The following is a 21,367-nucleotide window of genomic DNA, read 5'->3' as shown; positions in this document are numbered from 1 at the left end:
CCGAAAAAATACAATTGGATGGTGAGAAGTGAGAAATTTGGTTCTCCAGAAAATGGCAGCAGATCGAATGGATCTCATAAAGAAAATAAACCAAGCAGCTTTTAGCTTCTCCTGTTTATATTTGTTCAAATCCTCAGAGTGAAATATGCCATGAGTTGGGCTTAATTGAATTTAGTTAAGTATATACAGTAAAAAGTTTAAATTTGGCTTGAAATTTATTATCGGAAATTAAATTTTAATTTTCAAGAACGAGTTTGATTCAAAATAAAATAAAAATTGAATTATTTGAGTTCATCAATTAAGCTTGTTTATCAAAAAAAAAAAAAAAAAAACCTTGATTCTCCATGCTTGATTCTAAACTTAATTTTTGTATTTGAACTCAAATTTAAGTTTTAATTTATATATATATATATATAATTTTTTAATTAAAAGAGTAAAAAAATATTAAAATATAAAAAAATTAATTAAATTTATTAATTATTCAAGTTAAATATTAAAATATTTATATTCTATTTATTAGATTAATTAAATTATTAATAAAATTAAATTAAAAATTTATTTAAACCGAACGTGAATAATTTATGAATATTGAAATATCATTACTATCCCTAAGAGGTGAAATAAGGTGTTGGAGCGAGGAAAATTCGAGCTTGGAAAAGAAAAGAAAGAGTACATTCAAGTTGACCCAAGAATGCATCATTGAGTGCCGATGACATTGGCCTTACCCATCAAAACCCGGTGTTTATAAATGCATTATCGTTATCTCGCTTTACATTTATTTTATGTTTTTAAAAAATTATTTTTAAATAAAATTTCTTAGTTACTTTTTACACTTTTAAAAGATTTCAAACATTCATATTCACTAAATCAAATAATTTATCAGATATACATTTTCATTAAATGTATAATTTATAGAAAATGCATAGTCAATAAATTATTTAACTATTTAAATATAAAAAAATCTTAAATTCTAAATTCTAAATTCAAAGACTTAAACTTTAAATCATAAATCAAAATATTCAATTAAGGAAAAAGAACCTAAACTCTAAATTCTAATCTCATCAAGCATAAATTTTATAAGAATTTAATAAGAATATAATTATAAGTTTTAAATAATTATAATTTTTTTTTTTTTATAAATTGGTAGATAAAAACTATATATTGCTTGATTATAGTATATAAGCTTTTAGATTTTTTCTTGATTCTAACAATCTGAGGGAGGGGAGCGAACAATATTCTTAATGAGAATTTTAAGCTTTAGAGTAAAAAAATTTTAGAAGTTTTTAGTTAAGGGAATCAGGAAATTTTAAAATTTTTTGGAGGAAGAAAAATAATTTCACGGAGAGATACTTTTTTTAAAAAATTAAGTGTGGAGACAAAAACTTTTAAAATTTTTCTGAAAAAAGATAATTAAATAATTTTGTTAATAGATAATTTAAGAAAAATTAGGTGTGAAAAGTCAAAAAGAAAAAAAAAATAATAAGGGAAAGTGGTGCAAATATAGCCACTCTTGAAACCTAAGTAGTTAAATATTTGCAGCAGAGTCCAGAGAAAGTAAAAATAATGGAGAAACGTGAATAGCAGTTGAAAGCGTCAGTTAATAAATTTCTTTTAGGGCAGTGGGCCCCAAAAGAGATCCCACGTTTGGAAGAATCTGAGCATCTGGTCCAACAAACCTGGTCTGTCTCACTTTCCTGTTCTGTAAATTCCAGGTTTACTATTACACCACATTCTTCCTCTTCGAAATCTGACAAGGTAAAAGCTCGAGTCAGGATGTTCCTGTTATGCTTGTTTTCACCGTGGCCGATGAGGGGCCCAATGAGAAATGTTGCGTACACGATCAGCGGCTTTTACTCCTCTCGCCCCCGCGCTAAATTTCTGAATAAAGCAGGGATTCAGAACTTTCTCAACACTATTTTCTTCTTCACATTAAAGAGTAATAATATATTGTTACAGTTGATCTCCCAAGCATCATATGCTGGGAAGAACAATAAGACATAACATGGCTTACGCCAATATGCTTCTTTCGGGCTCCTCATTAAATGATGAATTCTGGACCATTTACTTTAAAAGAAAAAGTCCGAGATCTTTGCTTGCCAGGGTGAAAGCTCAAGCCAGTTTAACAGTAATTCAATCATATTGTTCATATACGTAGTAAAATGCATTCCATCATCTGATGTTGGATTCTGAAGCTAAACTGCTCTCAGCTTCTTCGCTTCATACCTACTCAAATCTTCAGAGTAGAGTATGCCATTCGGAGAAAGAAGACGTTGAAGGGAGACGAAGAATCGAGCCTGAAAAATGCTACAATTTCAGCATTCAGATAATCTGAAACAAATGGCCTGAATGCAAATGGTTAGTCTTACCCATTGAAACCCCACAAGTGCAAACCAGCAACCTGGCAAGCCATATCCTTTAGTACTCACAAGCTGGTAACACATAAAGTTAGCATGACTCTACTGCAAAATCCGTGCAGTGTATGAGATAAAGAGTACAAGGATAAGGAAATGGATTTCTACCAGCAGTACAAGAGCACCAAAAGCAAAGCATCCACTCGTTGACAAGCTAATAAATCTAAGATCTCGTCCTGCCTACAAAAACAAATACATTTGTGATAATAGAATGTAAATTTAGAGAAGTTAGCACAAGTTTCTCATTAATGCTCCACAATGAAGTATGATAGGCACAACTAACAAACCAAGTTATTTATAATTGAGATATTCAAACTTAAATTACAGAAGCATACCAGCAAAGTGCCTTCAAGGCTGAGAGTGCTTGGTGTCACAGCTAATGCAAGAAAGTATGGTAGCAACACCTTGTGCATCTGTATGGACACAATTGAAATAGCAAGGATCAAACAGTTAAGAGATCCACATGCCATTGATGCATAAGAGTCCTTTTTATTCATATCCAAGACAAACAGAAAAACTCAGCTTACAATGGAATATTGCAACAATATATAAGATATTAGCAAATGGTAAAACATTCAGGTTAGAATTTCTTGGAGTTATATCACAACAGGACAATTAACTCCATCTGGAATCTTTTTGTGCTCATGATGCAACCCAACCACTAATATTTAAAGCAGCAATCGGTGGAAACAGGAAGGATGGATTACACATTCGATGAACATGAACTAACCTCCTGTATGACCTCTGGATCAGGTGTAAAGATATTGGGAAAAAACAAAGGAACTGATGTTCCAATAATCCCCAATACCAGTCCTAGTGTAGCACCAATAGTGGCAAGTGATTTTAGCAGCATTCTAGCCTGTTTGATATCATAAACAATTCAACACACGTTAGAGGGCAACATCCACATCGAGAGATGCTGTAAAGATACTCTAGGCTATACATTAATGCTGTTGAGGCAGGGGAAAAGGCAATCAGCATAAAATTAAAATTCAGATAACAAACCTTTGCCAAACTACAATTGACTCCATATATCAACTCGGGCATAAATGACTGTGCAGTTTGAGAGAGAGGCTCACCCCAAACGGTGCACATGCCAAATGTTTGAAGCATGACCTGGTATGAAAAGCAAGTTGCAATAAAATGGTTATTGATTTTCAACAATGCAAGCTAAGAGCAGCCAAGAAAGTGACCAAAAATCACGTGATTAAATCTAACCTGGTGAGCAGCAACAGTGTGCGTGCCCATAGATGTGGCGAAATATATAAGGAGAGAGTAGAAAGCTACCTAAAACAACATCAAAATGTCTCAGATGAAAGAAAATGATAACAGAGTACCAGATATTGCTATTAAATGAAATTGAATGTAAACCTTTGACATAAAAGTTACAAATACTGGAGCAGCAATTGCTAGCACAGTCAGCAGCTCATTTAATGATGGAAAGGAGATGATAAATGCATTGTACCCTTTCTTGTTCAGAGATTCAATCATCATAAAAGCTGCAACAACCTAGAAAATATGCTGGTAAGTGGCGGTGTAAAAGAGTATTTCGGGTCAATGAACACTTAAATTTTACAAATTGGAAATTTGGGTGCGTCTCATTTTTCAAATGTTCATTCAGAACCTGTGAAACCATTGTTGCCCATGCTGCCCCAGCAATACCATAGCCTAAAAACATGCAGAGGACAACATCACCAATGCCATTTATGGCACTGGCAACCGCCAAAGCTTTCAATGGTCCCCAGGAATCTTTCATGCCAAGACTGGGAGACAGAAAGAGAGAATGAGAGAACCAAAAAGGAAAATGAAATAACAAATATTCACAATCTTGGCAATTCAACAACAGAAAATCCATAATCAATCAGGACAGAATAAATCGTCCTAAAACAGGTATGCCAGTATAGGACATAAAAGATATTGCAGAGTAAATATATGCGTGTGAATATCTCTTTATAGATAATCAATCCATAAGATCATAAGTAATCCAAATAGCTTCTTTATTAATATCCTTGGTTATAGCTGGACACAAAGGAGTATAGCTAAAGTAGCTTCATTCACAAACAAATAAAATGAAAAACAAACTTTGTGCATGCATCAGATAGTATAGTGTGTCAAGATTCCCAAGAACTCACAAAAGACAAAAAGAACAATGCACTATCAGTTTACTCAAAAATAATTCATGGGAGAGGGAGAAAATAAAATATATATCACCACCTGGCACTTTGAGTCACCCATCCAACAAGAACTGCTGGCCATGCTAAACCTCTAATCTACACACAGAAAAGACTTTGTTTAAAGGTAATGGGAATAAACAAGAATGACAAGCAGAGAAGAAGCCCTACGAATAAAATATTAGACAAAATTCTATTCAGCTAGTTGCAGTGGAAGAATATCTAGTGGAAGGGGGATATCTTATAAAGGCTGGTAGTACTAGGAATTCAGTAACAGTTACTACCCGTGGGATGCAGATAGTAATGGAAAAATTTATGTTGCCTAACTCCAGTTAGGGCAGTATAGGCTCAACAAGGCGATTATATACCTTCTTCCCTCTATCCCATGATGAATATATGAACAAATAAAAGCAGATATAGCACTTCAAATTCCATCACCTATTGAAGATGGAGAAAACTTAGGGGAAACTTTAACCTGGTACATATAATTGCGCATCGCATTAGATAAATATAACCTATAACAAAGAAAAGTAAGAAATTTACTTCAGTAAAAGTGTGCTTCAGTTTGCCAAAGAAGAGCATGCTCTCAAATATCTCTAAAGTCTGAACTATGAACAGTCAAAGAGGAAAGGAAGTAGAAATGGTGGAAGAAAAAAGGGCTCTGATACTATAGTTACCTTTCCTTCTTACAAATTCTAAGGTTTATAAGTATAAGAGTTAAGATAGCCTAATAATAGAGAATATCTGAAAGGTAAAATGGGAAAGAAACATAGAAGAAAATGAACCTGAACATATGTGTTTCCAGCAGGTACAAGATGTGCATTCTTTGGCCCAGAAAACACTGAAAAGATCAAATGATAGAAGGAATTCATTATTTATTTGGATTCTTGCTATCCAATATGAGTGAAAACCATACATACGGCTGATCAACAAAATCAATAAGCATTCTATTGTAATAGTTTTTGGACCACTAGACGAAAAGAATTTTAAAATCGAAAAAGTCATCATCAATTTTTTTTAAAATATGATTGTCTATCTAAAAGTTTATTTTATAAATAAATTATAAAAATGAGTTTAAAATTTATCAAAAGATAAATTTTGGTCAACGAAAAGTAAGTTGGGTCCGAAAGTCGATTACATATAAAGAATGATTAGTACCCCATAACGCCCATAAATTTGTACCAATTAATCATATGTTATTTTCGGTATTGGATGAAATAGTTTTGATTTGAAATTTAATAATAATTTTTTTTATTTAAAAAAAGAATTAATTTTATTAAAATTCTTTATTTAGGATTATGGATGAAATTTTTAAGTTAAAAAATTATCTTAAAATTCTCTAACATTTAAGCAGAATTTTAAAGAGAAAGCTTTTAATTGATATTTACCACGATATTTTTTTAAAATGAAAATAACATTCTTCAGGGATAATAGTTGTTGATGACTCTCCAACATTTAGATAAATTACTAAGAATTATTTCCCTTTAGATGTTATTTTTGTTTTATTTCATATTTTTAAATTAAACACATTTTTTAATGCGAAAATGTCAACAATAGTATTATCAGACAACAAATGATAACTAAAGGCATAAACGTGCTAATTGAGTACAATTGATAACAAATAGATGCATTAATAGATGTTATGCATAATGATGAAATGTAATTTTAAAATTTGAGTTTTTAAATATAATAGGACCATCATGAATCTTCAACATCTAGATAAAATTTAAGTGTGATTATTTATATTTAAGATCTCATTATATCATTATATTTTTTTATTAAAGTTTTAATCTCATTGTTCAGGCGAATCAAGCATGAAAAACTTAATGAAATAAAATTTTTTAAATATACCATCCTCTAAGCGACATTCGAGAATAAATTATTTCAAGTAAAATTTTCATACGTACCATTAGGATTTTGGAATGATCTTGAGTAAAGCTTAAGTCAAGGTTTTAAAGTTTGAATGATTTTTAGGTGATGATTCGAAGTTGTATGTCAAATTTATGGTTTAAGTTGAATTTAGAGTCTTAGTCAATTTTTCAAGATTTAGGATATGGCTTTAGGGTTTTAGGGCTTAAATTTTAGGGTTTGAAAGATTTTGGGGTTTCGAGAATCTAAGATTTGAAGGTTGAGGGTTTAGAAATATTAGGGTTTCAAGGGTTTTAAAGATTTTAAGGTTTTGAAATTTATGGTTTTGAATTTTATGATTTAAAGGGTTTAGAATTTCGATTTTAAGGTTTAAAGGGTTTTAGAGTTTCAATTTTAAAGTTGAAAGGGTTTAGAGTTTTAGTTTTAGACATTGAAGAAAACACGAATATATCGAAAAATTCTCAATATTTAGACAGATTTTTGAAATAAATTCGATTTTTGTAATTTTAAAAAATGAATTAAAATTTTTCATATATATTTTTTTATAAAAATTTATTATTAATAATATTATTAATTTATTTATTATTTTTCTTAATTTTTTTATTATTATTTAATAATTTCCTAACATCTAAACAAAATTATTTTTTTAAAAAAAGATAATTTTTATTCTCTCCATTATCTAAACATGAAAAAAATTTATCATTTTATTTTTATTATCATTTTTTAAAAAGATTTTTTTGCTTCTTTTGGTTATTATTCTCTTTTATTTTTTTAAATTTATTTTATTATTATTTTAAAAAATAAAAAAATTAAAAATTAAAATTCATTTTTCATTTTTATCATTGTTATTATTATTTAGTTATTGTTATTTTGTTTATTATATAATCATTTAATAAGGTTTCTTTTAAAAGGTTTTACAAAATTATAGAAAGTTTAATTTTATTACTCATTATTTATTATTTTTATTATTTATTTATTTAATTTTTATTAATTATTATTATAAAACAACAAATATTTATTATAAAAAAAATTTAAAAACTTTAAACATGTATAAATAACAATAAAACTAAAACTAATATAAATAATATATATATAAAAATAAAAAATATCTAAACTGAACTAATCAAGAGTTCAATTAATGTCGGTTCAATTAAATCGATAAATAAATGATTCGATAAACGATTCAATTGAACCGATTCAAGACTAACTGAAAAACGAATCGCTATATCGGATCACACAGATCTTAGGTTGAATCTAAGTCCACACGTTGATCCCCTTACTTAAAATGATATCGTTTTAAACTTTATGTTTTTTATATAAAACCTTTTTTTTTTCCTTCATTTTCACCTTTCAGCCAAAAAAAAATTTCCTCTCTCTTCCAAAAAAGCTAAAACCAGCCAGCCTCCCAGACTCTGGTCGTCGAGCCACCATACCGACTGCCATCAACCATGCCGTCGGTCACCGAAAAGTACCAAAAGGTTTCCAAAAGTTTTTCTCAACGCCTTCTTTCCAGATCCAGTCTTTCTTTTACCAGGAACAACCCCGATTGGCATAAATTGAAGTTTAAAGTTTCGATCTTTTTTTTTTTTATGCTTTTTGGCAAGGGTTTTGGTGCTGATGGTTCCTCTTTGCTAAGAGGACTGTGTTTGTAATTTTTTTTTTTGTGTATTTTTTTGGCTGATATTTTTTTGTTTGTTTTCTAGTGGTTTTTTTTTTTTTTTTGGCTTTCTAGTGGGTGTGGGGTTTTGTGGGGTTGATGGAAAGGCTTGGCTGGGTTAGAGGTGGTATTGTGTGGGGCGAAGGCGTTGGGACGGCTTGGGTGTTTGGTTAGTTGGGTGATTGGGGCCTCGCGGGGTGCATGGAGGCTTAGGGTTTAGTTGTGACAGAGAGCTCAAGTGCTTGGAGTTTGGGACTTTGATGATTGGCGCTGGTTCCTTCTGCTAGTAGCTGGGTTGTTTTGACGTGGAAGCTTGGGTGCCGGCGTATGGGTAGGACGAGATCGGGTTGGGAGTGCACATGGCTTGGGCAAGGTGATTGGTGAGAGAGATCTGGCGCAAGGGAGGAAACTTGTTCTCGTACAAGCGAACGCTTGGGCATTGGGTCTGAAAGTGCAGTGTGCTGAGGTTTTGGTCTCTCACGGGTGAAGGCCTAGGCACGAGGTATAAAGGTGCAGGGTGCTGAGGGTGAGAGGGATTGGTGCCTGGAGGTCATTTGGCTTAAAGAAGGGTGTGGAATTTTTAGGCGCTTCAAAGAGGGAGCAGGTGGTTTGATAGGGTACGGGTGCTGCCAGTGCAGGGTATGGTTGCCAATGGAGTAGGTTGGGTAGTTGGAGCAGGCACAAGGTGTCAGGCTCTGGGTACAGGTTCAGTGGTATCGTATACGATACCATTGTCTTTTTTTATATATAATTTAATTATTAATTTTAATATTAATAAATAAAATTTAAAAACGAGATTTTATCCAGTAAACCTGGATAAAATTTGATATTTACACATTTTATTTTTGAAAATTTGGGATTAAAATATATAGATATGCTTGTTTGTTACCTGTTAATGCCCATGAACCAAAAAATCTTGTAAAGAAAAGCATCAAGAAGCCACAAATCAAACCAATAAAAAGCAGGATAGATATCTGATGTTGCACTTCATTTTTATCCTACAGCAACACGACATTGTTAAAGAGTTAAGCCTAAAATGCAGCCTTAAACACAGAGAAGTAAGTAGAAACTGATTATACAAAGGATCCAAATGCCAGAGTGTCATAAAAAAGAAAGAACAGTATACCACACTTTGTACTAAATAGTTAGATACAATGAAATAATCATGCTATAACAAAGTATCATAGCATTCATGCGAACAACAGAACAAATTTCTAATCTGAATGCTAAATGAATTATGACAGCCAGTCGTTTAGGTTATATAAAAGCCATTTAAATGACTTCTTGATGGACAGTTTAATGAATACGCTGAGATTACATATTAGTTCCTTTGTCTTCCGTAACCTTTGCTAGTTAAATCAATCAAGAATCATTTTAAATTACAAAATTTATCCTTATTTTATAGTTACACTTACATTTATCAATTGAGTTGATATTTCCGACACCATCAAAGCTATGACACTAAATTATTAGTAGTACTGACTGACAAAACACAAAAGCAACAACACCCACAAATGTTCAAAAAACTAACCTGTCTAGCAAGGGAAGTAGCGACCATATTGGAAGTAGCAACAGAAACGAACATAAACATATAACCCATATAATCACAAACAACCGTTGCAGGACCTGGCCATCCAAATTGAATCAATCATTATCATAAATAAGTAACCACTATTCATGTCCACTTTTTTACTTCTTTATCTCCTTTCCTTAATTATAAAAAAAAGTTCCAAATAAAAAATTTTAAAAAATTTATTTAATTACCTAAAGCAGCCAGCTCTAGTGAGCTTCCTTGACCAATAACTGCAGTATCAATTAGACTCATCAATGGTCCACAAATCCAAAGCCCAGTAGCGGGCCCACTAAACGCCACAATCTCGTTAATTTGATTCCATATACTCTGATTAGCTAATCCATCTCCTTTAACTTGTACTCCCGTTTCCTCTTCTTCTTCCTTTTTATTTTCTTCTTCAACCAAATTTTCGTTGCTTTCACAATTTAATTCTTGGATAGGGCTAATGCAGTAACTTTTCGATCTACGGCTTTGATTTTTTGGTGCAATACTGCGGGAACAACAAAGTAAAAAGGATTGGGATCGGTGGAAACGATGAGTTGAAATTTTGGGTTTTTGGGGGAAAATAATTAAATGAGAGGATTTGAGATTAGGGTTTTGGAGAGGAGCGAGAGAAAGTTGAATTAGGGCTTTGGTTAGCATTTTCTTTGGTTTTAGTTTTATGGATTTTTGGCGAGGGATTGAAGTAGAAAAAACCCATTGAAATAATAAAGAGAAGATTTGAAAGAAATGGAGGCAAAAGAGCCAGACAAATAAAACAGCCTTTGGCGGTTACGTAACCTCCAACAGCTGATTAACGTTACCGTCTTAAATAGGTAAACCGTGGAGACTGGTGACTAGAGGCGGTTAGTTTTTAATTTTAACCGTTGCCTTGCGTATTTGATAAAATGCTTGACCGTTGGTAAAATAAATTAATTTTTTTTATTTATTTGATTAAAAAAATATTACATGCACAAATTTTTTTTAAATCAATAATTTTCAATTGTCAACTGATTCAATAATTAATTGATGAGAAACTATTCTTTTAATTTGACATAAAATTTTCAATCAATAAATAAAAAAAGTAAAATTGGCAATTCTTAATGTGTTACAATAATTAAAAACTATGGAACTTTTTTGGCCAAAATAGCTATGAAATTAATAAATCACTTAATTTGATTTGAAATTAATTAAATAAAATAGGTTAATAAATTTGATATATAGAACTCTAATAGTATTATTTTTTATATAAATTTAAATCTTAATTGTATTGAATGCTACTTTTTAAAAATAATTATATGAATTAATAAATTAAATAAATTTTAATTCTAATATTATTGTTGAAATGGAAGGGAAGATACATATGAAGTCTATCGACGAAAAGGCAGAAACAAGAAAATTTGACCCAAAAAGGGAGAGAGAAACTATAAGAGCTAGCTAACGGCCTGTATTTCTCAGATGCTTAAAACCACATTCACCCTGAATTGCATCAATCTTGGCTAAAAACCACACTCCTCCGATCCAAACATGTGATAATAAGTATGAATTCAATGTGTTATCCGAGAAGACAACAAAGCCCCACAACTTGAACCGTAGATTAATGCCAGAAAATGCCAATACAACTTGCTTTTTCTTTTGGTTCAGTACTGACCCACCTTTTTCTGGCTTTTTCCGAAGCCATCTGAACACTAAAATCTAACAAAACTTGGTATTGCTGATAATTGAACAGGAAAGGGCTCTTGAAAATCATGGTTCAAATTTGCTACGTGCAAGATTAGTTGTTTATGTGGAGACAAAGCAAATTATTTCTGGGCTGTGCGCGTATGTGAAAACTTTAGATTTATGACATAGTAATTGATAATTACAGTACAATCTTTCAATAAGACAGGTAAACCGACATGAACCCATTAAAGAAATAAAATTTTAAAAAATAAGAGAAGCTGCTTTCAATGAAATCAGCTGGGAAATTGGAAATTAGCTAGTTTCTTCCAAATTGCTTCAGAAATGGGGATTGAAAAACAAGATGATAATGACTCATATAGCAGGTATTGTTGCCGTGCCTTGCTACAAAAAAATACTATGGTTCCTCATCAAGGCACTCAAGAACGACGACAAGTCTTTGGCAGCTAGGACACGCCTGCTTGCAATAATTAAGCACGACTTGCCAGTAATACATAGTTGGATATACTTGAAATATCCTTTTGAATTTTACCAATGGGTTGGATCTTCAAAAGCAAGCCGAGATACAACACGCCTAAAGTCGGCTAAAAGCAGAAAAAAAAACCCAGCCTGAAAAAGTTGTACGATAAAAAAAACGTTGGAATCAACAAGCCAGCAACCTGGGTTTTGACATAAGCCGCGACTGCTCACTCTCTTTTTTTTTTGACATAAATTGTTTAAACATTTTTACATAAAGACTAATTCTAACAATTGTTCAATACCTCCATTTAAAGTTAACAAACAGTTAATTTAATTAATTCAATCGTAAATTAACTAATCAATTTAATTTATTATAAAAATTAAATTAATTAATATATAAAAAAATCTAATCAAATTAAAATGATCGATTTTTTTAAGTGAATCGATTTTAATTTTTATTTTTTACATTAAATATACATATATCATATTATTATATATACTTATATCCTATATTTTTTAATTATTTATTTTATATTAATTCAAGTATTTTAATTTATTTGATTAAATATTTTAAAATAAAAAATCGATTATTTTAACCATTTAAACCGAAATACTCATATAATCTAAATTATCCGACTACATTTTTCCTAAAAATTTTATTTTTTAAAATTTTTTTTATTTTAATCAAATTTTGCTAAACCCTACCTCTATTTTTATTTGCCAAAATTTCCAATCTGTTCACATTCAATCACAAAATATACCATTATTTGTTGTTAAACCAAAGTCAATAACCTCAAAAGCTTGAGATTAAGAATATTAATAATATAAATCGTGGTGGACTTTTCCACTGTTTAGACCAAAGTCCACCATTTATTATTATTTTTTGTCAAAGGATGATTCATGTGCAACGGTTGTCGTCGTCTGATCAGCAATGGTTAGTGGCACATTGTTTTCAGGTTTTCTTCAAACGCAGTCAGTGACTAAAATTTTAGGCAGCTCAGCACTCTTGACTATAATCAATAAGACAAAGATAAATGACTTTATTTTGTAAGTATAAAAAGAAAGGTGCTACTCCATCTAATAATTTTCTATATTTTGCTGAAAAGAAAACAAAAAAGTTTGGTATAAATTACAATCTAAGAGTCTTCTACCGTCCAAGTCTAATCTTTCAATGATTAGTAATAAATAATAAGTGATTAGTTAAATTAGTTAAAATTCATCTTTTTTAATTAAAAGATTTTAGATCCGAATTTTATTAATAGTTATTTGTTTGAGTCATCTCGAATGTACGATCTGTAATCATTTATTTTAAATTATTAGATACGACATATTTTACTATAACTTGATAAACTGAACAGTTTATCTATTTTAAAAAAAATTTTAATTAAAAAAGAGAAAATAGAAACTTTTGTTGTGTAAGCGGTATTTTTCCTTAGTAAAACAGAAAATTAATACTATTTGTCTATTGATTTAATAAAATATTTTTGAAACAATTTGGTATAAGCGTAAGACCAACTCAACCTTCAATTTTCACTTTTTATCGGAGTACAGGAGTGAAGGAAGGGAAGAGCCTCAAAACCGAGGTCTCAATGTCTCCCTTTAGCATTTTTTGACGGCAAAATCAGGAGGCGGTTCATTGGAATGAAAGGTGAAAATGAATATTAACATTTCATCTTAATATTCAACGAAACATTAATTAATGTGATTAATGGTAATTGGTATTACTAGTTCTTTTTTGTTAGGTAAAAATAATAATGACAAAATTTTATAGGCGAGGAGGTAGGAAATTAAAAAGTAGGTTCCTCTCATTGATCGTTTACTTTTCCTTTTTATATGTAGTTTTATTTAAAAAATAAACTATAGGAGTTTATTTTTTAAACAATAATTACATGAGATTATTAATTTAAAAAATCCCAATATCTAATTATATATTTCAAAAAAATTCCTATAACTCCCTAAAAACATGTTGGTCGATTCATTGTTTTATCAATATAATTCCATTGCACTTTCATACTCAAAGAAAAAATAAATTAAAATTTTCAAATTTAAAAAAGAAAATAGTACCCAAAAAAAAAAAAAAAAAACACGGTTTCTTAAACTGTTATACACCAGTGTGAACTTTGTGCACATTTTCTTTGTGGTTTGTCAACTGTAATACCTGCTGTTTTACGCGGGTCAATGCGAAATTAGTTGCCACGAAAACACGTTTGGAAGAGTTTTAATCGCCGTTGCAAGGCAGTCATTTACTATGCATTCTCATCAAATAAAAAAATACATAAATTATAATATATTTTCTGTGTCATATCTTTTTATTTATTTTTTTAGGATGTTTTAAAATTATTTTTTTAAATATCTAGAACTTTTTTTATATTTTAAATTTTTTTTAATTTTTTGACATTAAAAATCATTAAACTTTATTTTTATAAAAAAATTAATTTTAATATTAAATACATTAAAATTATTTTTTAATTCTATTAAAATAATACATCTTAAATATTTTGAGACAAAAATAATATATATATATATATATATATATAATGCCTATAGTAAACACTCTTTACTCAAGTTTGACAAATTACACCATTTCGCACAATTAAGTATTGTATGCAAATTCAGGTACGCCAGAATAGACCAAAATAATCCCAAGCTACGATTGTAAATCAACTATAAAAACCCCCCATCATCCCAAGCTACCATTACACTACTTCTGATCTCAGTTTTTTTTTTTTCCCGGAATCTTAGATTTGAAGAAAAGAAAAAACAAATTAAAAGAATGGGGAGTCTGGGAACACTGGTGAAACACCCAGGTGATTTTTATCCATTGTTGAAGTTGAAAATGGCTGCAAGGCATGCTGAAAAACAGATTCCTTCGGAGCCTCGTTGGAGTTTCTGTTACTCCATGCTTCACAAAGTTTCCCGTAGTTTCGCTCTCGTTATTCAACAGCTTCCCCCCACGCTTAGAAACGCTGTAAGTTCTAAAAAAAAACTTATTATCCAGGTTTAAATTATAATTCTTTGAACTTTATACATGACGTTTGATTTCATGTTTTTTTTATGATATTCATTTTATTCCTAAACTTGGGAATTGAGGATTTCTGTTCTTTAATTATTAGATTGGGAGTAGTACTCAAAATTATCTTTATTAATTGATAGGAAAATTTTAAATAAAATTATTTAAATGAATTTTATGAAAATTTTTATTTAATATATCGACCACTCCGAGCTGAGAGCCGGTCTAAAGGTTAGGCTACCTTTCTTTGACTAGCCTAACTTTAGGTTTAGGTTAAATGATTATCAAACTTTGAAGCATTTGATTTTATGACGGTGACCAATATCAAGGTATGATATATTCTTTACTCAATGAGTAAATTTTGATTTTTTTTTCATTTAAAAATATGAAGTGATTGTCTGATTGCGTAATATAATAATCACGAAATTAAAATTACCAAGTTTATGCTCTATTTTTGTAAATAAAATGTTTTCTCCTCTTTTTAATTAGATTGATTTATTTATATATTTGTATTTTATAAAATATTAATATTTATATCATATTTTATATGAAAATTACGTATTATGATTTATATTAATAAAAAAATAAGATATAATTTTTAATTTTATTAAATATATAATTATTATAATTTTAAATAATATAATTTTTATATTTTATTTTTACGTTATATTCATATCATATAATTATATCATATTTTTAATTATCATATTTATTTTTAATATTTACATAGATAATTGGTCAATTTTCTTTAATTTTTAAATTTTTTGGTGCACGAGTTTCACGACGTGGAGTGGCAAACGTTGTCTAATCTAATAGTAAAATATTTGATTGTAATTTTATAAGGGTCACACCGCATCTATTGAAATATCTTTAAAATCGTTAGAAAATCACGTCAGGCTTTCAAAACTGATGATGCATAATCTAACAGTCCTTACATCAATGCACGTTGTATCAAATAAATGATGAAACTTTCTTATTGTCAGCATTCATAGGTCATTCTTTCATTTAAAAAAAAAACAAAGAAAAATCCCAAAATCGAGATGTTTCCGATCTAATATCAGATTGCTTGATCCAAAATAAAATAATTGTCAAATCTTTACATAAAAAAACAACTAAAATCTAGCACCTCATTATTTTTATAGTGAAACATTAGTACTACTATGTCAACTAACACACATAATCTATGATTTATCAGCTGCAAAAGCCAAAAACGATGTTAATTAATGCTTGATTTCTTACACCCAATATTCAGTTTTTGAAAAAAAACAAAAAATGGGGAGTTTGGGAGCTGTTCTGAAACTCCCCAATGATTTTTATCCATTGTTGAGGATCAAGAAAATTGCGGCTGCATGGAATGCAAAGAAGCATGTCCCATCAAAGCCTGCATCAGGTTAAGGTTTGTTCGTCACGATTCACAAATTTAGACGTTTTGCTACCCTTACTTCAGAGATCGTGAAACACCCAGCCGAGCTTTACCCATTGTTGAAGCTCAAAATCATGGCTTCAAGGCATGTTAGAATGCATATTATCCCCGCAGACCCTCACTGGGGTTTCTGCTTCTCCATAATTCATAACATCTCTGGTTTCGCCATCCATACTCGACCGCTTCATTGTGAGCTAAGAAAAGTTGTAAGTATCTTTCCAAAAAAAGAAACGTCGTCCTAGCCTAGTCGTAATTGACTTTTGATTTTATTTTTCATTTTTTTTTAAATAAAATGGGTACATCTAACTAATTTAGACATGCAAACACGGTACAAGAATAGATTTGTCTATAAATTAAACTATGTTCGTAGTACAAGTTGACTTGATTTTTATATGATTTTAGAGTTTGTTAGAAATAATTATTAAAAAATTACTATTTCTCTTTAATAAATAGTTATTTTAGTGGTAATAATTAGTAAAGGTTTTTTTATCCACACCCCTTTTGTAATTTTATTAAAAAAAAAATGATAGATCTATCGTCTATATCTTTTAAAAAAATTTTACAATTTACCGGTACCACATTTTCTTAATAATTACTTTTATTATTAGAACAACATATAATTAATTTGATATCGTTGCCCTCCTTTAAAATTCTGCTTTGTTTTTGCTTTAAGTATCAGAAATTACCTCAAAAACATTATGATTCCTTAAAAAAAAAAAATGGGAACCTAATTGAATATACTATATTCCCATAATTCAACCAGACGTCATTTTCACAAACTCAGCTTCAAATCGCAATTCGTTTGAACCCACCCAAAAAAAAAAAAAAAAAAACGAAAATATCAATTAAGTTTCGTACCACATTAATTTGGCAATTGGTTAGGCAATTCTCGGACGCCAGAATAGGCCAAATCCAAGCATCATTTAAAACCATTTAATCATCTCCCCAGAAATATCCTACTACTTCTTCACTCGCTCTTCAAAAGTGGTTGGTTTTGTATACCCAGATTTTATTTTGTTGTTTTGGATCGGATTTGACGGGATTTTTTTTTTTAAATGGGGAGTTTGGGAGCGCTTGTGAAACACCCAGATGATTTTTATCCATTGTTGAAGCTGAAAATGGCTGCGAGGCATGCCGAGAAACAGATCCCATCACAGCCTCACTGGGCTTTCTGTTTCTCCATGCTTCACAAGGTTTCTCGTAGTTTCGCTCTTGTTATTCAACAGCTTGACCCCAAGCTTAGAAACGCCGTAAGCAATCAACTTTTGTTTTCGATGGTTAATTGTTTGATTTTGATCAATTTCTGGTCAATTTTGATGATATTCTTTATGTGTATTAATTCTTAAGGTTAGACCAATTATTCTTCAACCTTGTTGCTTTGTTTTGTTGTCATTCATATGTATTTCTCTCACAATGTTTTGATTTTCTAATCCCAATTATACCTTTTTGTGATTTTGCAGGTCTGCATATTTTATTTGGTTCTTCGAGCCCTTGATACTGTTGGTTTGTTCTTAATATCTTCAACCTTTAATTTTTTTTTTAATGTCATTTTCCTATCATGTATATTTTTTGCTCATTTCTTTAGATCAATATATTCATGTGTTTGATCTGTTCTCATGGTTTTTCTTGCAGAGGATGACACTAGCATTGCAACAGATGTCAAAGTTCCTATCCTTAAAGATTTTTATCGCCACATATATGATCTTGACTGGCACTTTTCATGTGAGCATCTTGAAATTTTGCTTCCTTCACATTGGGAGTTCTTGTCTTTAATTTTTCTTGAATATCAGTACGTTGTTGGAATTGGGCTCATTTTATTGCTGGAAATTTTACCTGTCAAATACAATCTTGGTTCACTTGCTTATATAGCTTTCTCTCGTTTCAGGTGGTACAAAGGAGTACAAAGTTCTCATGGATCAGTTTCATTTTGTATCTACTGCTTTTCTGGAACTTGAAAAGGGGTCAGTTATTAAGTTTTTATTGATCTTTCTTGTTTATGTCAGTATTTCAATGTGATGCTGGTTTTTTTAGTATGTGTTTAGTTAATTTACTTTATGTGTTTATCTCCTAACTAGGCTAACATAAATACATGGTTCAAGTTGTTTTCGCTTGTAGATATATAATCAATAGTTCTCAATTGATTCTGCAGTTATCCGGAGGCAATTGAGGACACAACAAAAAGAATGGGTGCAGGGATGGCAAAATTTATTCGCAAGGAGGTTTGTCACACTTGCATTATTTATTTTCTCCTGCCTTATTCTTGATGAACACTGATTTTCCTGTAGAAGGGTGGGAAGGAAAAAACAGGGTTCTATTTCAGTCAACAAAATTCAGGTTTTTCCCTTAAACAAGAAATATCAAAAAGCTGAAATAAATTTTACAGAAGGCTTTATCCCATGAATGTGAAAAAGGTTTTTGAGCTTTAGATATATGACTACTCGTAATTGAAGTTTTCATTTATAAATATCAAACACCGGTTTATCTCTTCTAGATTGTCTCTTACCATATATAAGAACTTGGTCTCTCAAGCACACCACTAAATTTGCTCGATATGTTATGCATCAATACAACTTTTAAATGTACTTACATTATCTTATATATCACTGGGAACTTGTGTTTTTATTGCAGGTAGAAACAGTTGATGACTATGATGAATATTGTCACTATGTAGCAGGACTTGTTGGATTAGGTCTGTCTAAACTTTTCCATGCCTATGGGTCAGAAGATTTGGCTCCAGATTCTCTGTCCAATTCAATGGGTTTATTTCTTCAGGTACTGCTCTGATATATAAATGAACCAACACTTTTCATGCCTGCATTTCGACATTTGTTTAAAGATTTGATTCTAAAACCATGTGTGGGATCTAACCAAATGACAGAAAACAAATATTATCCGAGATTATCTAGAGGATATTAATGAGATACCAAAGTCGCGCATGTTTTGGCCTCGCCAGATTTGGAGTAAATATGTCAACAAACTTGAGGTATGCCTCTGTTGCATCTTGTATCTCAATTTTTGTCCTAATGTCCATTTAAAGTTGCAACAAAATTTCATTCAAGTTTGAGTAACTTTTCAATGTGTATGAATTTAGTTTTTTGAATACCTGTCAAATATGCGCTTCTTAAATTATATTTTCACCTGTAGGACTTAAAATATGAGGAAAACTCAGTCAAGGCAGTGCAGTGCTTGAATGACATGATCACCAATGCTTTAATACATGTGGATGATTGCCTGAAGTACATGGCTGCTCTAGATGATCCTGCAATATTTCGATTTTGTGCTATCCCTCAGGTTGGAGAGAGTATTCCATCAGTTGTCTTCACTCTTGTATATTATTTGCACTGCATGTCATTTCATTTTTGCTTGAAGTGTATTAAATCAGCTCCTTTTTTTAAATATTGATGACTTGTTCAAGCTTGTCTCTAATTTTCTTGTGTCTTGCTTTTACTAGATTATGGCTATTGGGACACTGGCCTTATGCTACAATAACATTGAAGTCTTTAGAGGAGTTGTAAAAATGAGGCGTGGTAAGATATTAGTCTATGGAATTGTTTTCTTTGGAGATTAAACTTTAAGGCACAGACACTGACTAGGGGTTTGAAAGATTTCTTCAAACATGTTTACATAAATAGAATCATAATAAACCTGATCTTGGTGCTTTGCTCATTCTATGTCAACCCTTGATCATTCAATTTTACATCTAAAGTTTGGTCCAGGGAATGTATAGTAAACAGTTGTAAAGCTTATTATCTTGGGTTGATGTTCAGTTTATCTTGGTCATGTTTCCAGGTCTCACTGCGAAAGTCATTGACCGAACAAAGACAATGGCTGATGTCTATGGTGCTTTCTATGATTTCTCTTGTATGTTGAAAGCCAAGGTATGTGGTTCTCCTTAATATTAGATATAAGATATACACACCAACCATGAGAATGTCATTGGATGCATCATATTTGTATCCCATTCGCATTAGTTTTATCTCATGTATGTGTCATTTCCTCTGGGTTTTTCTTTGTTTCATGACACAAAAGTGCTTGTTCTGCTATTGTAGGTTGACAATAATGATCCGAATGCACAAAAGACATATAGCAGACTAGATTCAATCCTGAAGACGTGCAGGGACTCGGGAGTCCTGAACAAAAGGTTTGTAAATGTTTCAAATTTCTTGTGGTTTTTTCTTTTCATTTTCATCCCTTCATACTTGGCCATTTTTTATGGTTTTGAGCAGGAGATCTTACATAATTCAGAACCAGTCTAACTGCACTCCACTTCTGGTGAGTTACAGTGACTTTTTTTGCGTCCTTGTATCATATTCCAAGAATATTTACTGATTATTCTATCTAACTCTATGCAGGCTGTCATGCTTTGCATTATGTTGGCCATCTTTTTGGCTAATCTGAGCCCCAACTGGCCTAATAACTAGTAAGTTCGATTACCAAATAAATGAAATGATTAGTCTAGCAATTATCAGAAATAGTTCCCATCATTAATTTCCCTCCCTTTTGTTCTCCTTGTTTTCCGTTGGAACAGGACCATGCTTTATCCATGTGTTGTGTCGTGAAGTTGTTTCTATGTTTGTATAGAATGTTATGAAGCTACACTTTTACATCTGACATTGTTCCTAATGTGCAAGCACATTAGCATGACGCTGTTGGATCTTTTTCTTAATCATTGGAGAGGAAATCAAGCTAGTTTTCAACCGGAGAAAAGAGGGGAAATAATGTATCAATTAAGAATCTATTTTGTAATTTTCTTTCTGTAATTTGTCAAAATTGTCGGATATTGATATGGCTGTATTACCTATTGTGGCTTCAATATAGATATTCCGAGAGGATTTAAGATATTTTCCTCAAGTAAGATCCAAAATTTCCTTTTTTTTTCTTCTGCCGAAGGGTACATCAATTGTCCCTTTTTTTTTTTTCCTTTCTGAAAATCGCCATCGGCTTACGAAATTACAACTGGAGGGTGATGGACAATACGCAGTTAGCTACTGAATCCGAGGAGCTAAACTTTTAATCATCATATGCATTGGTAGGCCCCGACCCGGACCTAAAACTGTGGCGGTGACTGGTCAAGCACCGAAGTCCACACAGAAGGTCCAAAACACATTAAAAAAAAAAAAACAAAAACCTTTCCA

General features: G+C 31.1%; 2 protein-coding genes across 7 annotated transcripts; one reads left to right on the top strand and one right to left on the bottom strand.

Annotated features, from left to right (window-relative positions):
* Positions 1-1,578: 1,578 nt before the first annotated feature.
* Positions 1,579-10,470, bottom strand: LOC111308826 (protein DETOXIFICATION 46, chloroplastic-like). Of its 4 annotated transcripts, none has more exons than XM_022907463.2 (14): positions 9,873-10,470; positions 9,640-9,734; positions 8,998-9,106; positions 5,368-5,423; positions 4,626-4,681; positions 4,036-4,174; positions 3,783-3,920; positions 3,630-3,698; positions 3,417-3,527; positions 3,142-3,270; positions 2,747-2,824; positions 2,520-2,591; positions 2,367-2,429; positions 1,579-2,294 (listed from the first exon to the last, which is right to left on the bottom strand). In XM_022907463.2, exons 1-14 carry the CDS (start codon positions 10,321-10,323, stop codon positions 2,193-2,195), a joined length of 1,668 nt encoding a protein of 555 aa, XP_022763198.2. In that variant the 5' UTR covers positions 10,324-10,470; the 3' UTR covers positions 1,579-2,192. The 4 variants fall into 4 exon arrangements, with proteins under 4 accessions (XP_022763198.2, XP_089602012.1, XP_089602019.1 ...); XM_089745886.1 differs by lacking the exon at positions 8,998-9,106 and adding an exon at positions 5,058-5,097 and having other exon boundaries at positions 9,873-10,457; XM_089745893.1 differs by lacking the exons at positions 4,626-4,681; positions 8,998-9,106 and having other exon boundaries at positions 9,873-10,458.
* Positions 10,471-14,512: 4,042 nt separating this feature from the next.
* LOC111308825 (squalene synthase 2-like) lies at positions 14,513-21,083 on the top strand. Of its 3 annotated transcripts, none has more exons than XM_022907461.2 (14): positions 14,513-14,767; positions 17,693-17,735; positions 17,865-17,954; positions 18,118-18,193; positions 18,382-18,451; positions 18,861-19,004; positions 19,111-19,215; positions 19,377-19,523; positions 19,684-19,759; positions 20,022-20,110; positions 20,282-20,373; positions 20,459-20,504; positions 20,585-20,652; positions 20,761-21,083. In XM_022907461.2, coding segments are annotated over exons 1-14 (1,242 nt in total). In that variant the 5' UTR covers positions 14,513-14,572; the 3' UTR covers positions 20,762-21,083. The 3 variants fall into 3 exon arrangements, with proteins under 3 accessions (XP_022763196.2, XP_022763195.2, XP_089601986.1); XM_022907460.2 differs by lacking the exon at positions 14,513-14,767 and adding an exon at positions 16,931-17,482; XM_089745860.1 differs by lacking the exons at positions 14,513-14,767; positions 20,761-21,083 and adding an exon at positions 17,151-17,482 and having other exon boundaries at positions 20,585-20,653.
* Positions 21,084-21,367: the final 284 nt, after the last annotated feature.

This window comes from Durio zibethinus, chromosome 2 (assembly GCF_047325235.1).
Source record: "Durio zibethinus cultivar Kanyao isolate XHJ-2024 chromosome 2, ASM4732523v1, whole genome shotgun sequence".
Classification (NCBI taxonomy): domain Eukaryota; kingdom Viridiplantae; phylum Streptophyta; class Magnoliopsida; order Malvales; family Malvaceae; genus Durio; species Durio zibethinus.
This window is presented reverse-complemented; position numbering and strand designations above follow the sequence as displayed.